This window comes from Lissotriton vulgaris, chromosome 6 (assembly GCF_964263255.1).
Source record: "Lissotriton vulgaris chromosome 6, aLisVul1.2, whole genome shotgun sequence".
Taxonomy (NCBI): domain Eukaryota; kingdom Metazoa; phylum Chordata; class Amphibia; order Caudata; family Salamandridae; genus Lissotriton; species Lissotriton vulgaris.
The window spans coordinates 1,831,685,707-1,831,705,957 of record NC_141694.1 but is presented as its reverse complement, the minus strand read 5'-3'; the positions used below and the strand labels follow the sequence as shown (position 1 = coordinate 1,831,705,957).

Here is a 20,251-nt window from a genome sequence, read left to right as displayed (position 1 = left end):
GCCCTACCTCCATTCACAGGCCCAGCCCTACCTCCATTCACAGGCTCAGCCCTACCTCCATTCACAGGCTCAGCCCTACCTCCATTCACAGGCTCAGCCCTACCTCCATTCACAGGCTCAGCCCTACCTCCATTCACAGGCTCAGCCCCCCTACCTCCATTCATAGGCTCAGCCCTACATCCATTCACAGGCTAAGCCCTACCTCCATTCACAGGCTCAGCCTTACCCCCATTCGTAGGCTCAGTCCTACTGCCACTCACAGGCTCAGCCCTACGTCCATTCACAGGCTATGCCCTACCTCCATTCACAGGCTCAGCCTTACCCCCATTCGCAGAATCAGTCCTACCTGCCCTCATAGGCTCACCCTTACCGCCACTCGCAGGCTCAGCCCTACAGCCACTCGCAGGCTCAGCCCTACTGCCACTCACAGGCTCAGCCCTCCGTCCATTCACAGCTCAACCCTACCTCCATTCACAGGCTCAGCCTTAGGTCCATTTACAGGCTCAACCCTACCTCCATTCACAGGCTCAGCCCTACTGCCACTCACAGGCTCAGCCCTACGTCCATTCACAGGCTCTGCTCTACGGCCATTCACAGGCTCTGCTCAACCTTCATTTGTAGGCATAGCTCTACCTCCATTCGCAGACATAGGTCTACCTCCATTCGCAGGTTCAGCCCTACGTCCATTCACAGGCTCAACCCTACCTTCATTCACATGCTCAGGCTTACCTCCATTTGCAGGCTAAGCCCTACCTCCATTCGCAGGCTCGGCCCTATCTCCATTCGCACTCTCAGCCCTACCTCCCCTCACAGACTCAGCCTCACCGCCACTCACAGGCTCAGCCCTACTGCCACTCACAGGCTCAGCCCTACTGCCACTCACAGGCTCAGCCCTACGTCCATTCACAGCTCAACCCTACCTCCATTCACAGGCTCAGCCCCCTTGTCCATTCACAGCTCAACCCTACCTCCATTCACAGGCTCAGCTCTACCTCCATTCACAGGCTCAGCTCTACGGCCATTCACAGGCTCTGCTCTACCTTCATTCGTAGGCATAGCTCTACCTCCATTCGCAGGTTCAGCCCTACGTCCATTCACAGGCTCAACCCTACCTCCATTATCAGGCTCAACCCTACCTCCATTGACAGGCTCAGTCCTACCTCCATTGACAGGCTCAGCCCTACCTCCATTGACAGGCTCAGCCCTACCTCCATTCACAGGCTCAGCCCTACCTCCATTCACAGGCTCAGCCCTACCTCCATTCACAGGCTCAGCCCTACCTCCATTCACAGGCTCAGCCCTACCTCCATTCACAGGCTCAGCCCTACCTCCATTCGCAGTCATAGCTCTACCTCCATTCACAGGCCCAGCTCTACCTCCATTCACAGGTTCAACCCTACCTCTATTCACGGGCTCAGCCCTCCCTCCATTCGCAGGCTCAGCCTTACCTCCATTCACAGGCTAAGCCCTACCTCCATTCACAGGCTCAGCTCTACTTCCATTCGCGGGCATAGCTTTACCTCCATTCGCAGATATAGCTCTACCTCCATTCGCAGGTACAGCTCTACGTCCATTCACAGACTCAACCCTACCTCCATTCACGGGTTCAACCCTACCTCCATTGACAGGCTCAACCCTACCTCCTTTCACAGGCTCAGCCCTGCCTCCTTTCACAGGCTCAGCCCTACCTCCTTTCACAGGCTCAGCCCTGCCTCCTTTCACAGGCTCAGCCCTACCTCCTTTCACAGGCTCAGCTCTATGGCCATTCACAGGCTCTGCTCTACCTCCATTTGCAGGCTCAGCTCTACCTCCATTCACAGTCATAGCTCTACCTCCATTCACAGGCCCAGCTCTACCTCCATTCACAGTTTCAACCCTACCTCCATTTACGGGCTCAGCCCTACCTCCATTCGCAGGCTCAGCCTTACCTCCATTCACAGGCTAAGCCCTACCTCCATTCACAGGCTCAGCTCTACTTCCATTCGTAGGCATAGCTCTACCTCCATTCGTAGGCATAGCTCTACCTCCATTCGTAGGCATAGCTCTACCTCAATTCGTAGGCATAGCTATACCTCCATTCGCAGACATAGCTCTACCTCCATTCGCAGGTTCAGCCCTACGTCCATTCACAGGCTCAGCCCTACGTCCATTCACAGGCTCAATCCTACCTCCATTCACAGGCTCAACCCTACCTCCATTCACAGGCTCAGCCCTACCTCCATTCACAGGCTCAGCCCTTCCTCCATTCACAGGCTCAGCCCTTCCTCCATTGACAGGCTCAACCCTACCTCCATTGACAGGCTCAGCCCTACCTCCATTCGCAGGCTCAGCCCTACCTCCATTCGCAGGCTCAGCCCTACCTCCATTCGCAGGCTCAGCCCTACCTCCATTCGCAGGCTCAGCCCTACCTCCATTCGCAGGCATAGCTCTACCTCCATTCGCAGGCCCAGCTCTACCTCCATTCAATGGCTCAGCCCTACCTCCATTCACAGGCTCAGCCCTACCTCCATTCACAGGCTCAGCCCTACCTCCATTCACAGGCTCAGCTCTACCTCCATTCACAGGCTCAGCTCTACCTCCATTCACAGGCTCAGCCCTACCTCCATTCACAGGCTCAGCCCTGGCTCAGCTCTACCTTCATTCACAGGCTCAGCCCTACCTCCATTCACAGGCTCAGCCCTACCTCCATTCGCAGGCTCAGCTCTGCCTCCATTCGCTGGCTCAGCCCTACCTCATTCGCAGGCTCAGCCCTACCTCCATTCACAGGCTCAGCCCTACCTCCATTCGCTGGCTCAGCCCTACCTCATTCGCAGGCTCAGCCTTACCTCCATTCACAGGCTCAGCCCTACCTCCATTCACAGGCTCAGCTCTACCTCCATTCACAGGCTCAGCTCTACCTCCATTCACAGGCTCAGCCCTACCTCCATTCAAAGGCTCAGCTCTACCTCCATTCACAGGCTCAGCTCTACCTCCATTCACAGGCTCAGCCCTACCTCCATTCACAGGCTCAGCTCTACCTCCATTCACAGGCTCAGCTCTACCTCCATTCACAGGCTCAGCCCTACCTCATTCGCAGGCTCAGCCCTACCTCCATTCACAGGCTCAGCCCTACCTCCATTCACAGGCTCAGCCCTACCTCCATTCAAAGGCTCAGCCCTACCTCCATTCACAGGCTCAGCTCTACCTTCATTCACAGGCTCAGCCCTACCTCCATTCACAGGCTCAGCTCTACCTCCATTCACAGGCTCAGCCCTACCTCATTCGCAGGCTCAGCCCTACCTCCATTCACAGGCTCAGCCCTACCTCATTCACAGGCTCAGCCCTACCTCCATTCACAGGCTCAGCCCTACCCCCATTCACAGGATCAGCACCTACCTCCCCTCCCACCCCTAGGGCCTCGGTTTGACCCTCACCTTTTTCAGCTTCTTGGTCTTGACCTCCACCTCCTGCTGCAGGGAGCTGTAGGTCCCTCGCCGCTCCAGGGTCTCCTCATCCCGCAGGAGCATCTGTTGCTGCAGCTCCCGCTCCCGGCGTTTCTGGGGAGAAAAGACATGAGATCACGTGAGCAGGAGCTCTGGATGGGGACATAGTGCACAGAGGGAGTGGAAGATGCACGCACAGGCCTGTATTCTGTCATCAGGGTGCGTCTAAGTATGGATACCTGGAGGCGACTGATCCGGGCTCAGGAACTACTGGACCAGTCACTACTGCCGGACAGACTAGGAATCTCGGAACCCTGCATCTAAGGTTACTCAACTCTGCCTCCCTGAGATGTCAGCATACAAACCCTGCCTCCGTCTCCCTCAGATGTCAGCACACAAACCCTGCCTCCATGTCCCTGAGATGTCAGCATACAAACCCTGCCTCCGCCTCCCAGAGATGTCAGCATACAAACCCTGCTTCCCTCAGATGTCAGCATACAAACCCTGCCTACGTCTCCCTGAGATGTCAGCACACAAACCCTGCCTCCGTCTCCCTGAGATGTCAGCACACAAACCCTGCCTCCATGTCCCTGAGATGTCAGCATGCAGGCCCTGCTTCTGCCTCTCTGAGATGTCAGCATACACACCCTGCTTCCCTCAGATGTCAGCATACAAACCCTGCCTCCGTCTCCCTCAGATGTCAGCACACAAACCCTGCCTCCGCCTCCCTGAGATGTCAGCATCCAAACCCTGCCTCCGTCTCCCTCAGATGTCAGCACACAAACCCTGCCTCCGTCTCCCTAAGATGTCAACACACAAACCCTGCCTCCCTGAGATGTCAGCCCACAAACCCTGCCTCCATCTCCCTAAAATGTCAACATACAAACCCTGCCTCCTTCTCCCTGAGATGTCCACATAAAACTGTGCCTCTGTCTCCCTGAGATGTCAGCATACAAACCCTGCCTCCATGTCCCTACGATGGTTGCATACATACCCTGCCTTCACCTCTCTGAGATGTCAGCATACAAACCCTGCCTCCGCCTCCATCAGATGTCAGCATACACGAAGGCCGCAGAGACAACAAGAGGTTCAACGCAGACACTGACCGAAAGTTTTGGTTCACTCCTCTGCCGGACTACTCCATGGAGCTAATTTGGCAACAAGCCAACTAATGCTCTAAGAGGGAATCCCCCTCACACAGGTAAAGCACCTTAGCGAGTGCTACACATTTTCAAAATTACACAATCACTTAAAATTAAGTAATCTGCACCTACACACTTTGGTCCAGAGGAAAGCCGGTTTTAATCATAAAGGCCTGGCTGAAACATGTAGACCACACCTGGATGTAGGAGACCCTAATTAAGACTCCTATAACATCCATCGGCCTTTTTTTTAATGCTAACAATGACCCAGTTATTAAAATATAATTTACCCTCGGGTACTGGGATCCCTGTATAGCTTTTAAACTTTCACCTTCACGTCACTACACTGCACACTCAGAAACATACCTGCTCCGCTGTATTCAGGCGTCGAAGCAGACCCAGGACACACTCGGTGTCACTGCATGGGCCCGATGATGAAGCATGCCCCCAACCAGGTTGGTGGGTGAGGGCTTCATGAACAAACAAAAGGGTTTGTACCCTGTCTTAAAGTCTTGAGTCTATGCAAATTCACAAATAGGCTAGTCCTTATTGATTTCACACAGCATAAAAACCCTGCCTCCGTCTCCCAGAGATTTCAGCATACAAACCCTGCGTCCGTCTCCAAGACATGTCAGCATACAAACCCTGCTTCCCTCAGATGTCAGCATACAAACCCTGCCTCCGTCTCCCAGCGATGTCAGCATACAAACCCTGCCTCCGTCTCCCAGAGATTTCAGCATACAAACCCTGCGTCCGTCTCCAAGCCATGTCAGCATACAAACCCTGCCTCTGTTTCCCTGAGATGTCAACATACAAACCCTGCCTCCATCTCCCTAAAATGTCAACATACAAACCCTGCCTCCGTCTCCAAGACATGTCAGCATACAAACCCTGCCTCTGTTTCCCTGAGATGTCAACATACAAACCCTGCCTCCATCTCCCGAAAATGTCAACATACAAACCCTGCCTCCGTCTCCAAGACATGTCAGCATACAAACCCTGCCTCTGTCTCCCAGAGATGTCAGCACACAAACCCTGCCTCCATCTCCCTAAAATGTCAACATACAAACCCTGGCTCAGTCTCCAAGACATATCAGCATGCAAACCCTGCCTCTGCCTCCCTGATATGTCAGCATACAAACCTTGCCTCCGTCTCCCTCAGATGTCAGCACACAAACCCTGCCTCTGGCTCCCTGAGACGTCAGCATACAAACCCTGCCTCCGTCTCCCTGAGATATCCACATAAAACTGTGCCTCTGTCTCCCTGAGATGTCAGCATACAAACCCTGCCTCCTCCTCCCTGAGATGTCAGCATACAAACCCTGCCTCCGCCTCCCTGAGACGTCATCATACAAACCCTGCATCTGCCTCCCTGAGATTTCATACCAACCCTGCCTCCATGTCCCTACGATGGTTGCATACAAACCCTGCCTTCCTAAGATGTCAGCATACAAACCCTGCATCCCTGAGTTGTCAACATACAAACCCGGCCTTCGTCTCCCTGAGACGTCAGCACACAAACCCTGCCTCCTTCTCCATGAGATGTCAGCATGCAAACCCTGCCTCCGTCTCCCAGAGATTTCAGCATACAAACCCTGCGTCCGTCTCCAAGCCATGTCAGCATACAAACCCTGCCTCTGTTTCCCTGAGATGTCAACATACAAACCCTGCCTCCATCTCCCTAAAATGTCAACATACAAACCCTGCCTCCGTCTCCAAGACATGTCAGCATACAAACCCTGCCTCTGTTTCCCTGAGATGTCAACATACAAACCCTGCCTCCATCTCCCGAAAATGTCAACATACAAACCCTGCCTCCGTCTCCAAGACATGTCAGCATACAAACCCTGCCTCTGTCTCCCAGAGATGTCAGCACACAAACCCTGCCTCCATCTCCCTAAAATGTCAACATACAAACCCTGGCTCAGTCTCCAAGACATGTCAGCATGCAAACCCTGCCTCTGCCTCCCTGATATGTCAGCATACAAACCTTGCCTCCGTCTCCCTCAGATGTCAGCACACAAACCCTGCCTCTGGCTCCCTGAGACGTCAGCATACAAACCCTGCCTCCGTCTCCCTGAGATATCCACATAAAACTGTGCCTCTGTCTCCCTGAGATGTCAGCATACAAACCCTGCCTCCTCCTCCCTGAGATGTCAGCATACAAACCCTGCCTCCGCCTCCCTGAGACGTCATCATACAAACCCTGCATCTGCCTCCCTGAGATTTCATACCAACCCTGCCTCCATGTCCCTACGATGGTTGCATACAAACCCTGCCTTCCTAAGATGTCAGCATACAAACCCTGCATCCCTGAGTTGTCAACATACAAACCCGGCCTTCGTCTCCCTGAGACGTCAGCACACAAACCCTGCCTCCTTCTCCATGAGATGTCAGCATGCAAACCCTGCCTCCTTCTCCATGAGATGTCAGCATACAAACCCTGCCTTCGCCTCCCTGAGATGTCAGCACACAAACCCTGCCTCCGTCTCCGTCAGATATCAGCATACAAACCCTGCCCCCGTCTCCCTCAGATGTCAGCAGACAAACCCTGCCTCCGTCTCCCTCAGATGTCAGCATACAAACCCTGCCTGTGCCGCCAAGAGATGTCTGCATACAAACCCAGCCTCTGCCTCCCTGAGATGTCAGCATACAAACCCTGCCTCCGTCTCCGTCAGATGTCAGTATACAAACCCTGCCTCCGTCTCCCTCAGATGTCAGCATACAAACCCTGCCTCCCTGAGATTTCAGCATACAAACCCTGCCTCCGTCTCCCTCAGATGTCAGCATACAAACCTTGCCTCTGTCTCCCTCAGATGTCAGCATACAAACCCTGCCTCCGTCTCCCTGAGATGTCAGCATACAAACCCTGCCCGTCTCCATGAGATATCAGCATACAAACCCTGCCTCTGCCTCCCTGAGATATCAGCATAGAAACCCTGCCTCCGCCTCCCTGACATGTCCGCACCCAAACCCTGCCTCCATGTCCCTGAGATGTCAGCATACAAACCCTGCCCCGTCTCCATGAGATATCAGCATACAAACCCTGCCTCGGCCTCCCTGAGATATCAGCATAGAAACCCTGCCTCCGCCTCCCTGACATGTCCGCACCCAAACCCTGCCTCCATGTCCCTGAGATGTCAGCATACAAGCCCTGCCTCCCTGAGATGTCAGCTTACAAACTCTGCCTCCCTGACATGTCCGCATACAACCCTGCCTCCATCTCCCTAAGATCTCAACATTCAAACCGTGCCTCCGTCTCCAAGACATGTCAGCATACAAAACCCTGACTCCACCTCCCAGAGATGTCAGCATACAAACACTGCCTCTGTCTCCCTCAGATGTCAGCATACAAACCCTGCCTCCGCCTCCCTGAGATGTCAGCACACAAACCCTGCTTCCATGTCCCTGAGATGTCAGCATACAAACTCCCCCGCCGTCTCCCTCAAGTGTCAGCATACAAACACTGCCTCGGTCTCCCTCAGATGTCAGCATACAAACACTGCCTCTGTCTCCCTGAGATGTCAGCAAACAAACCCTGCTTCCAGGTCCCTGAGATGTCAGCATACAAACTCCCCCGCCGTCTCCCTCAAGTGTCAGCATACAAACCCTGCCTCTGTCTCCCTGAGATGTCAGCATACCAACCCTGCCTCTGTCTCCCTGAGATGTCAGCATACCAACCCTGCCTCCGTCTCCCTGAGATGTCAGCATACAAACCCTGCCCCGTCTCCATGAGATGTCATTATACAAACCCTGCCTCCCCGAGATGTCAGCATAATAATTTTTTTGTTCCTGAATCCATTATAAGCAAAAGTAGATGGCTGTAATGAGGTGAGGTAACATATCAAAACCTCATCCTCCCTTAGTCCTTTAGTAACAGAGTTTGGTAACGCATCAATCCCCATAATATCCCACACACTGGACAGGTCCTCGGCAGACTGACCTTAGCATCTCACCTCTGGATCAAGGCATGGGCAGTGCTTGGGAACAGGTAAATTGCCATGGGAGGAGTCCACTCCTCTGCTCCAATAGATAATTAAGGATGCTGGCATCTAAAGGTAGTGCCCATTTATTCTATTTTACCTTAGAGACTGTCTGACATTTGCGACAGGTGTTCCACAACCACAGACGTTGTTCACCCTTTTTAGGGATTCGTCACCTTGGTGTAATTGATACAATATTTGAAAATAATAAAAAACAATGAAAACATTAAGAAACTAGGCGGTTAAGATCTAACATTCTCAATAATAAGTTCATGGGGCTGTAAATACATAAGTACCCAATGAAGTGCACACTAAATAAATTAAAGCAAAAAAGTTACTTACTTCTGACTAATATTTAGCAGCAGACATATTGGAGATTCATATGTTGTGCATCTTCGCAATATCTAGTCGTTGGAGTCAGAAGAGCATCTTCTTTACTAGAGTTAAAAGTTTTGGTCGTCGACCACAGATGTGGTATGAAATTGTATACCCACAATTCAAGACAAGATTGCGGGTTCTTGCTGGTATCACCGTGTGGTTGGTAGGTCACAGTGAATAGACGTAAAGAGATTGTATACCCTCAAGACAAGATGGTGGGTTCTTGCTGGTATCACTGTGTGGTAGGTATGTCACAGGGAATAGACGCTATGAGATTGTATACCCTCAATTCAAGACAAGATTGCGGGTTCTTGCTGGTATCACCGTGTGGTAGGAAGGTCACAAGGAATAGACGTAAAGAGATTGTATACCCTCAAATCAAGACAAGATGGTGGGTTCTTGCTGGTATCACTGTGTGGTAGGTATGTCACAGGGAATAGACGCTATGAGATTGCATACCCTCAATTCAAGACAAGATTGCGGGTTCTTGCTGGTATCACCGTGTGGTAGGAAGGTCACAGGGAATAGACGTAAAGAGATTGTATACCCTCAAGACAAGATGGTGGGTTCTTGCTGGTATCACTGTGTGGTAGGTATGTCACAGGGAATAGACGCTATGAGATTGTATACCCTCAATTCAAGACAAGATTGCGGGTTCTTGCTGGTATCACCGTGTGGTAGGAAGGTCACAGGGAATAGACGTAAAGAGATTGTATACCCTCAAATCAAGACAAGATGGTGGGTTCTTGCTGGTATCACTGTGTGGTAGGTATGTCACAGGGAATAGACGCTATGAGATTGCATACCCTCAATTCAAGACAAGATGGCGGGTTCTTGCTGGTGTCACCTTGTTGTAGGTATGTCACAGGGAATAGACGCTATGAGATTGTATACCCTCAATTCAAGACAAGATGGCAGGTTCTTGCTGCGGTCACCGTGTGGTAGGTATGTCACAGGGAATTGACGCTATGAGATTGTATACCCTCAATTCAAGACAAGATGGCGGGTTCTTGTTGGGGTCACCGTGTGGTAGGTATGTCACAGGGAATAAACGCTATGAGATTGTATACCCTCAATTCAAGACAAGATGGCGGGTTCTTGCTGGGCAAAAGGGGGTGGTGATGGACGGAGCATCTGAACTAATCAAACACTCACATTCAGTCAACAGATCTGGGTTGAATCAATCACCGTTCTTTAGCCCACTCTGCCACCCCAGTTCAGACATGGCCATATGTAAATCAGTCTGACCCCGTGCCTCATGGGAACAGTCCAGCCTGAACTACCAAGCCATGTCTTCCCTGGACCGAAAACAAGCTTCCTAGGACCGGTTTCTGGCATTACAGCCGTCTTCAGCCAGGCTAGCTTGAATCCAGTGGCAAAGTGAGCAAGGGACTCACGTCTGAGCATACCCTGCCAACTTATGGCGAACAAAGCGGCACAATAGGGGGTGGTGATGGACGGAGCATCTGAACCAATCAAACACTCGCACCCAGTCAACAGATCTGGGTTTAATCCATCACCGTTCTTTAGCCCACTCTGCCACCCCAGTTCAGACATGGCCATATGCAAATCAGTCTGACCCTGTGCCTCATGGGAACAGTCCATCCCGAACTGCCAAGCCATGCCTTCCCTGGACCGGAAACAAGCTTCCTAGGACCGGTTTCTGGCATTACAGCCGTCTTCAGCCAGGCTTGCTTGAATCCAGTGGCAAACCACCCCCTTTTGTACCGCTGGGTTCTTGCTGGGGTCACTGTGTGGTAGGTATGTCAGAGGGAATAGACGCTGCAAAATTGTATGCCCTCAATTCAAGGGAAGATGGCGGGTTCTTGCTGGGGTCACCGTGTGGTAGGTATGTCACAGGGAATAGATGCTTTGCAAGCTAAAGCCTCCCTCCCTCCTTCTTCCATGATAAACATGTAGGATCAGCAAGGGACAGACACAGCGCCTCTAGGGTATTTTTTATTCAGGTTTCCTGCCTCGGTTGTCGAATGGGTTAAGTCAATATACCTTACTAACTGCTAACCTTCAGTAAGGCAAGAGCTATGAGAGGACCCAAGCAACAGATGACCTCAGGAGCCAACACCATGCAGAATATCCACTTTGCACACAACACAAAGCAGCAAACAGTATAAACTAGTAATATAAATGCATTTCTATCTGAAAGAGAAGGAATGGGTACTAGGCATTCCAATTTAACTATATAAATATAGAGACGGTGCCCCCTGTGCAGGGTACTTTGCGACCGTTGAGTGCACTCCAATGTCGCCTGAGGGTGGCTCTGACTGGTGCACGCGTCTTGTGACCCCTGGTGAAACGAGGAATGTTCTCTGCGGTGAAGGTCCATACACTGATGCAGTTGAGGTCCCAAAGTTTGTCTCAGCAAAAATAAATGAAAATGTGGTTGTGAACTGATGGTTGGAAAACAAGCTGGTGAATGGGGTGCTCTCTGGCAACAAATAACATCCCAGTCTGCACACTATGTTAGAGAGGAACAGCTGGGCCCAACAGCTGGCAACAGTTAGCATGCAGCTCAGTTCTTGCTGGGATCCTCTCTGGAAGCAACCCTGCAGGTTCAAAGCCAAACCATGGTCTTTGATAGTGATGAATTCCATGGGCTATCCAGCAACACTGCAGGGCAGAGCACCAACTCACTCACTGAACTGCCCAAAAGCAACTCCATGTGTGCGGCAGCATCCCCAGCCTCACCAGCACGCGCTGGTGGGAACTGAAGGTAGAGCAGTCCCATAGTGACCCATCCTACTCCGTAAGGGCCTGTCCATACAACTGCAGACAGTGTTTAACCAGAGCACATGGAAAGCAGATCTACGCTTCCCTATATGCACTTAGCTTTCGATATTTTGTGGCTCGATATTCTTGTACTATGGTATTGTTGGTGTCCGATAATCAGTAGTACAAACCTTCCCTTAGTTCTAATGGAGACCGCGGTGTGGTTTAACTCTTGAATGAATGCTGAATATGAACTTCTCTGTTTGATGGACTTAGAAGGTACAGATTTAACCTATACATTTGAGACACAGAGCTGCTGGGCAAGAGTAGAACTAGGCTCCCACTGCAACTTATGTTGTTTAAGGCTGGGTGTCCATTGGGATCAGATGCCATATCCATAGGGTCTGTTTGGTGTTTTTGTCTGTGTGTGCTTTCAGTGACACATTCCGTGGCCAATCAAAATCTGCCTTGTGGGTTTGATGTCATCAGGGAATGTTGAGGATGTTCTGAATGAAAGTTGAATGTGTGAGGCCTGGTAGATGAGGGATGGTGACTGGAGTGGAGGATGATGGGAGCTTCCACCAGGTCAAGTCATCTTTTATGGAAGTGGTCCCAGTGTAGAGCTTTTGGGTCATGCGGAATTATGGGAGGAATACTAGTTGCAGAATCGCAAAATAATTTATTTGGTAATCGCAAACGATGACCTTTGTACATGTGGACCTTAGTTACTCTTGAAGTGACGTTGGAGAGGGTTCCTGAGTAGACATTTAACTATGACAAAGGAAAGGATGAGAATAGGCTCTGGCTCAGCTTGCAGACAAGCTCATCATCGTTGCGAGATCTTGGGACAGCCATAGCCAGGACACCATCAGACTGCAGGCCAAGAAGTGAAGACAAAATGAAACAAGGCAGCAGGCCTTTTCCATCTATGCACCCTAATTCTGAAACAACATCCCTGTATCCATCAGGACAGCCCTAACGCTCCTCCAGTTTAGGAGAGTTGAAGATACAACTCTTTAAAGAACACTACATCACAATACACTAACAGCCATGAACAAGCTACCCCCTCTATCAGTAGTTGATTGTATACTTGCCTTTGACCCTCTTCAGGGCTCCACTGGCTTTGGCCAGGTTTGCACTATAGAAATACCACACGCATTATACATATACATCCAATAGAATATTTAGTGGTCAGGATGGGACAAAGCAGGGGAGAGGTTAGAGAACTAATGTTAATATTATTCACAAAGCGATAAAGCACATGTAACGCAAACATCGCCAGTCCTTTGTATTCAGCTGGCTACCGCACCTGGCAACAAGTGGCCTTAGATATTAAAGAATGTTTGCGATGGGTGGGGGGAGTGGTAGGGACTCATGCCTGGCTATGGTGCATGTATATGTAAGATGGCCAAGTTTAAGGTATTTATTTATTAGAGTCAAATATGGAAATGTGTTGTAAAGATTTTCTGTAAGAGAGGCCTGTCTGCTGTAATATAGATTGATGTTGGTGAGAAACATATAGGGCCAGATGTAGGTAAATTCAATTTAGCGAATCCTTAATTGCGATTTTTACCGAATCGCTATTAAGGACTCGCTAAATTGAATGTAGGTAGGAATCGCTAAAATATTAGCGATTCCTTAAAATTCCTTAATAACAAATCGCACATTGAGATTAGTTAATAAGAAATACTTACCCATTCATTCCTATGGGCTAGGAGGCCCATAGGAAAGAATGGGAAGATATTCACTATTTGCGATTCGGTATTAAATTTATTTATTTTTTATTTTAATTATTTATATAGCGCAGCTGATACCTTGCAGGCTTCCTGGCGCTGAGGAAACATACTATACTGAAGAGGAGCACAAGTAGGTAAGACGGGGAGGTCTAAGGGAAGAGCCAGGTCTTGATGCACTTCCTAAATGGGAGAAGTTGGGGGGTTTGGCGTATTTTGATGGGCAGACTGTTCCATAACTTGGCAGCTGCGACCCTAAAGGATCTACCCCCGGTTCTGGCTTTATTGTATCTGGGCACCCTTACCAGATACGCCGAGGAAGACCGAAGCTCTCTAGTAGGAGTGTACCACTGAAACAAGGTTTGCAGGGGCCTGGGCCCGAGTCCGTGCAAGGCCTTGAATACAATGCAGAGGGACTTAAAAGCCACCCGCTGCTTTAGGGGTAGCCAGTGCAATTCGGCCAGTGCCGCAGTGGCCGAAGACCTTCTCGACCAGCCGAGAGCCAGTTTGGCCGCGGCTGATTGGATTCGTTGCAACCGGTCCAACAGCGTGACAGGGGACTCAAGGAGTAGGGCGTTGCAGTAGTCCAGGCGACTCAGAATCGTACACCTGACTACCAGCGCCCGGGCTTGTGCAGGGAGAAGTGGCATAATTTTTCGCAGGGAGCGTAGCAGAGCCGTGCGGATCCCCACTGTTTTTGCCACCTGGGTTTCCATACTCAGCTTGTTATCGAGCATGACCCCCCGGTTGCGGACCGAGGAGACAGGTTTAGGTTTCTCCCTTGTCTCAGGAGGCCAGAAGTCGTTCGGGAACTGGTGTGATAGCGTGGTGCCAGCATGGAACAAGACCTCTGTTTTGGAGGCATTAAATTGAAGAGAGTTCCTATGGAGCCAGCCAGCCGTTTCTCTAAGACACTCATGGAAGGAGGTCAGGGAGATGGAGTCTTCTCCTTCCCAGGAGAGAATGAGCTGGGTGTCATCTGCGTAATTAATTGTTTTTAACCCGAATGACTTGATTAATGTGATCAGTGGTTTAAGGTATACATTAAAAAGGATGGGACTGATGGAGGATCCCTGGGGAACTCCCTGTGGCACAGGTGAGAAAGCAGATTGAAATGGGCGGAGGGAGACAGCCTGTCTCCTGTCCTGCAGGTAGGAATGAAACCAAAGCAAAGCTGTGCCTTCCACACCAGCTTCCCTGAGTCTTAACAGCAGCGTCCTATGGTTGACCGTATCGAATGCGGCAGACAGGTCCAGCAGTATCAATGCCACTGGCTGGCCCCTGTCTGCACGCATGCGAAGATCCTCCATGGCTGTTAAAATCGCCGTTTCGGTCCCGTGGGCAGGACGGAAGCCGAATTGGAGATCGTCCAGAAGGTTGTTCTGCTCAAGATGGATAGAAAGGCAGGAACTGACCCATCGTTCCACTACCTTCACAGGGAAAGGCAGTAGGGAGATGGGTCGATAGTTGGAGAGACAGTCTGGGTTAAGGGAGGGTTTCTTCAGGAGCGGGGTAACAAGCGCCTGTTTCCACGGGGTTGGAACATAGCCACATTGCAAAGACTGGTTGCAAATTTGGCGCAGGATGCCAAAAAGTTCTATTCCAGAGCTTTTCCAAATTTTTGGAGGCAGTGGGTCGAGCGGGGAACCTGAGGTAATACTGAACGCCAGTTTTGCAAACTCGGGTTCAGAGATCATGGAGAATACTCTCAGTCTAGCCGTCGCGCAGGAAGATTGAGGCGACAAGTCAAGGGGGCTGGTGCTAGCTCCCTGAGTGTTGGCATCTCCCAGTGCGGGGGGGGTCTTCAGGTTTTGAATAATGGTATTAATTTTATTAATGAAAAAGGTTGCCAAATTATCACAGAGGGCTTGGGTGGGAGGCTGCGTTGACGTGACACAATCTGGGTGAGTAAGATTTCTAAGTATCTGGAAAATGCTTTTTGCACTATTGGTGGCGTTAGTAATCGTAGAACAGTAATAATTTGCCTTTTCTTGGACAATGGCAGTTTTATACGCCCGGAGATTGTCTTTCCAAAGAGTTTTATTGGAGTCGAGATAGCCTTGCCTCCACTTTCTCTCAGATTGTCTGCAAACCAGCTTGAGGGCTCTCAGGGAGTCGTTGAACCAAGGGGCGGCTGCTCTTCTCCTTGGCTTACATTTTTTCAGAGGAACGATACGCTCTGAGATATTAACGATGTTGGTGCAGAAGGACGTGTAGTTGTCCTCCACCGACCGGGCTGTGGAGAAGCTGTCTTCCACCTCGAATACAGGGCCAGTCAGTCTCTGTTTATCTAAGACTTTCCAGTCTCTATACAGAGAGTCGGGTGTGATACTGAGTGACGGTTTGTTAGCTCTGCCGCTAGCTATGTGAAATGTAATAAGTGCATGGTCAGTCCAGCACAAAGGCAGAATATCGTTCAGGAAAGCCAGCTGGGGGGAAGAAAAAATAAGGTCGAGCTGGTTTCCAGCCGAGTGTGTAGGTTCACTGACCAATTGCGAAAGTCCCACACCTTCGCAGGAGAGTAGGAGATTGTTTAAAGCAGAGTCCAGACTACCATTGGGCCAAAGATTGAAATCACCCAGAACAAGCAATTTGTTGTGGGAAGTGGCCATATTCGTAATAGTCGTGAGGAGCGACTGCTGTTGTGTGGAATTAAAAGCTCCCGGCGGGCGGTAACATATTACAGCCGTGAAGGATGTTCCGGAGAGACAGTTTATTGAAAGACCTAATATTTCCGTACCAGCCACTGGGTCCATGTCAAGTGTTTTTATGGACCAGGAGGCTCTGTAAATTATGCCAACTCCACCACCCCGACCCTTGGGTCTTGGGAGATGTAAGATTTTATAATCTTGTGGACATGCCCAGTCTAGCTCTATGTTACAGTCAGAGTGGGTCCAGGTCTCAGTCATGAACAATACGTCGAGGTGGTGATTCTCGATAAGCTGAGAGATTTCATTGGCGTGTTTGGGCAATGACCTGACATTCAGCAGGCCGCCCATCACTAGACCTTTGCAGGCGAAGTCTTGTAAGGGGAATGCAGTGTCCATGAAGGAGAGTTGGCCTTCATGAGCAAAGTCTCTGAGGGAGAGTAAAGACTCACGTGACGGATACGGAGGGCTAGTGGAGGGTGTAAGGGCAGGAGCATCGGGGAGCGCTGCAGCCGCTGCCGAGGCGCGGACGAGCGCAGACGAGCTTGCCTTATGCGCGCCTTCGGCGCGCATTCGTCGCGCCCGCTGCGCTCGTCCGCTGCGCTTCCGACATAAACTCATGATTTATAGGTAGTGTCGGTGCGTAGGAGGGGGGCGTGGCCTGGTGCGGTGGGCGTGTCCGGCGGCGACCAAGAATGGCTGCAGGACGCGATGTGCTCTACGAGCAAAGCGGCAAGCTGTCAGCCGCTGAGCTGTGGCACAGGTGAGGCCAAGGTCTTAAGCACAGTGCAAAGTATTAAAATCACAATGCAAAGTATTAAAATCACAGTTATACACAGAGAAACAAAGTTTTAAAAACTAGCGACTACCGGCTTCCGCCTCAGTAGTGTTTCCAGGTTATAAAGGGCGCTGGCGCTTTGGCGCGTTATTTATACCAATTTAGGCGGGGGGGCGTGGCCTGGCGCGGTGGGCGTGTCCGGCGGCGACCAAGAATGGCTGCAGGACGCGATGTGCTCTACGAGCAAAGCGGCAAGCTGTCAGCCGCTGAGCTGTGGCACAGGTGAGGCCAAGGTCTTAAGCACAGTGCAAAGTATTAAAATCACAATGCAAAGTATTAAAATCACAGTTATACACAGAGAAACAAAGTTTTAAAAACTAGCGACTACCGGCTTCCGCCTCAGTAGTGTTTCCAGGTTATAAAGGGCGCTGGCGCTTTGGCGCGTTATTTATACCAATTTAGGCGGGGGGGCGTGGCCTGGCGCGGTGGGCGTGTCCGGCGGCGACCAAGAATGGCTGCAGGACGCGATGTGCTCTACGAGCAAAGTGGCAAGCTGTCAGCCGCTGAGCTGTGGCACAGGTGAGGCCAAGGTCTTAAGCACAGTGCAAAGTATTAAAATCACAATGCAAAGTATTAAAATCACAGTTATACACAGAGAAACAAAGTTTTAAAAACTAGCGACTACCGGCTTCCGCCTCAGTAGTGTTTCCAGGTTATAAAGGGCGCTGGCGCTTTGGCGCGTTATTTATACCAATTTAGGCGGGGGGGGGGCGTGGCCTGGCGCGGTGGGCGTGTCCGGCGGCGACCAAGAATGGCTGCAGGACGCGATGTGCTCTACGAGCAAAGCGGCAAGCTGTCAGCCGCTGAGCTGTGGCACAGGTGAGGCCAAGGTCTTAAGCACAGTGCAAAGTATTAAAATCACAATGCAAAGTATTAAAATCACAGTTATACACAGAGAAACAAAGTTTTAAAAACTAGCGACTACCGGCTTCCGCCTCAGTAGTGTTTCCAGGTTATAAAGGGCGCTGGCGCTTTGGCGCGTTATTTATACCAATTTAGGCGGGGGGGGGGGCGTGGCCTGGCGCGGTGGGCGTGTCCGGCGGCGACCAAGAATGGCTGCAGGACGCGATGTGCTCTACGAGCAAAGCGGCAAGCTGTCAGCCGCTGAGCTGTGGCACAGGTGAGGCCAAGGTCTTAAGCACAGCGCAAAGTATTAAAATCACAATGCAAAGTATTAAAATCACAGTTATACACAGAGAAACAAAGTTTTAAAAACTAGCGACTACCGGCTTCCGCCTCAGTAGTGTTTCCAGGTTAAAGAATCGCAACACCCTGTTGCACCCCTGAAATGTGCATGTGTGCACATGTGGCGCACATACATGCCCTGAGGGCATGAATGTGTGCCACATGGCACTTTAAAAAAAGCAAAAAAAGTGCTTTCTCACAGGAAATCGCTAATTACCACCAACTTGAAGTTGGTGGTAATTAGCGATTCCTTAGGCCTAAAGTGCACTTTCTTATGTGCTACCTACATTGCATTTAAGGAATCGCAATTAGCGATTCCTTAAATGCAAGGGCAAAATAAGGAATCGCAAATTTTGCGATTCTTTATTTTGCTAGTAGGTTTACACTCCCCTACATTGCTCTCAGCCAAATACCGGTTGATAACGCATAAATTCAGCGAATTTCTGCGTTACCGCTTGGTATTTGGCCACCAACATCTGGCCCTCGCTGGTTAATTTGTTAAAATAAATAAATATCCCATTTCTCCTGTTAGAGCTGCCTAAAACAGAACCATCTACAGAACCACAAAAGTGTGGCATAATAGCACGAGCTGCTAACTTCGGAGCTGAGTCTCATCATCGGCTTAATATCCTATCATTCTAGGCAAATCTCTTAATCTCCCGGTAAATGAATGTGTCCTTAAATGGTGCTCATGAAAAGCGCCGGTGTTGGTGATTAAGTGCCGGTTGTGAACACCTAAAGCCAGCAGCTCAAATTAAACACTGGAAACATAGGTCTAAAGACATGGAGCGATACGTGGTGGAAAATAGGATTTTGAAAATAGGAAGGTGCCGCTCGAATCATTTTGATACCAATAAGGTTCCAAAGAAGTGTAAAAGGAGGGTTAAGTAGGATACACACAAAGTGGAGAGAAAAACTGGAAAGATGAACTTCAAGAGAGCATGTCTGCGAGGGGAGGAGCCAAGATGGCGACCGCGACGGCTGCTTAGACGCCCGGCTCCGTGGACCTCCTCGCCCTGCTCCCGTATCCTGATGCCCATCCTGAGCTAGGACCTAATTTCTACTGATGCGACGCTCTCCAGTCGCTGGCGGCGGTGTCCGGGATTTCCTACGTGCCCGAAAATGGAAGAACTCTCCTCCCGTGATACATGGCCTTGCTAGCGCCGAGACAGGGGCGTTGCGTGCGGAGCGCAGCCGGGCAACACAGTTACCATGCCGGTTGCTGGTGTGGGAAGGTGACGACCTGCTGAGAAGTGCGAGGCGTTCGACCCGAGCCTAGCTCCGCCCGTTCAGATTTGCCTTCGGTGTGCTCCGGGATTGAATTGAGCGCCGTAAGCCAGTTTGTTGTTCTTTGGCGTGTGGTTTGGCCTGGCCACTGCCCCAGTTTCATCGTGAGGAGTTGCTCCCCTTGTAATCTAATGAACCTTGTCGCCATATTGGAGGACCTTGGATAGTGGTATTTTTGCCCATCGCTTTGACCCGAGGCGAGTATCCGGGTGTTTGGTGCTTCCCTGAGTGAGGGGTTACAATACGGGACTCTGAGACTGGCCCAGATACGCACTATGGAGCCCACGATCCGTGATCTCCTTGAGGCTCTCGGCTCTCTACACGCCGCCATAAGGGGCGGAGCCAGTGACCCCGAACAGAAGCTGGATGCCATGGCTGCCCCATCGGTGACTGGGAACCCCGATGGTCATCAGACAAGGGGTGACACGTACGTCCTTCTACCAGCAACAAGGGTCGTTACTGCACAACTACAACAGGCTACGTGGGGGGCCCTGGCGAGTATGAGAGACGGGCTTCACTCTGCCAACCACACGAGTGCAGTGTGGGGGTTTGGAACTACGTTACAGGCTGAACACTACCACGGAACAGTGAGTGCGCCCAACCGCTTTGCACCGCCTCTGCGCTCCGTTGCTGTGGCTCTCCATCCTCTACGGCCCAGGTTGTGTCGTGACTTGCCTGGAACCTTGTTATTGGACCTGGACATTCCTGAACTGAGTTCTGTCGACTTCTTGCTGCTGGAGCCCCTTGAAGAATTGGCCCTGCTTTGTTCATCTGTCGCTTCGGGTCACATGGGATTGTACAGTACGGTGACTGACCAGTTGACACGTACTACTGGATGGGTTAGAACGGGTCGGGGTGACTTTCCCCCGGCTACTAAGGGACGGATGCCTAGCCAGCGACTAAGAGGG

General features: G+C 50.9%; 1 protein-coding gene and 1 long non-coding RNA gene across 3 annotated transcripts in view; one reads left to right on the top strand and one right to left on the bottom strand.

The window, feature by feature from the left end:
* The window catches only part of KIF3C (kinesin family member 3C), a 320,587-nt gene that overhangs the window by 113,167 nt on the left and 187,169 nt on the right, over window positions 1-20,251 (bottom strand). For both annotated transcript variants that reach the window (XM_086928103.1, XM_086928102.1), the window contains exon 3: window positions 3,414-3,536. In XM_086928103.1, the coding sequence (XP_086784229.1) occupies window positions 3,414-3,536 (123 nt within the window). The remainder of the gene's footprint in view (window positions 1-3,413; window positions 3,537-20,251) is intronic.
* Window positions 1-20,251, top strand: part of LOC147709592 (uncharacterized) — a 363,282-nt gene that overhangs the window by 287,432 nt on the left and 55,599 nt on the right. The gene's annotated exons all lie outside the window — the stretch shown is intronic.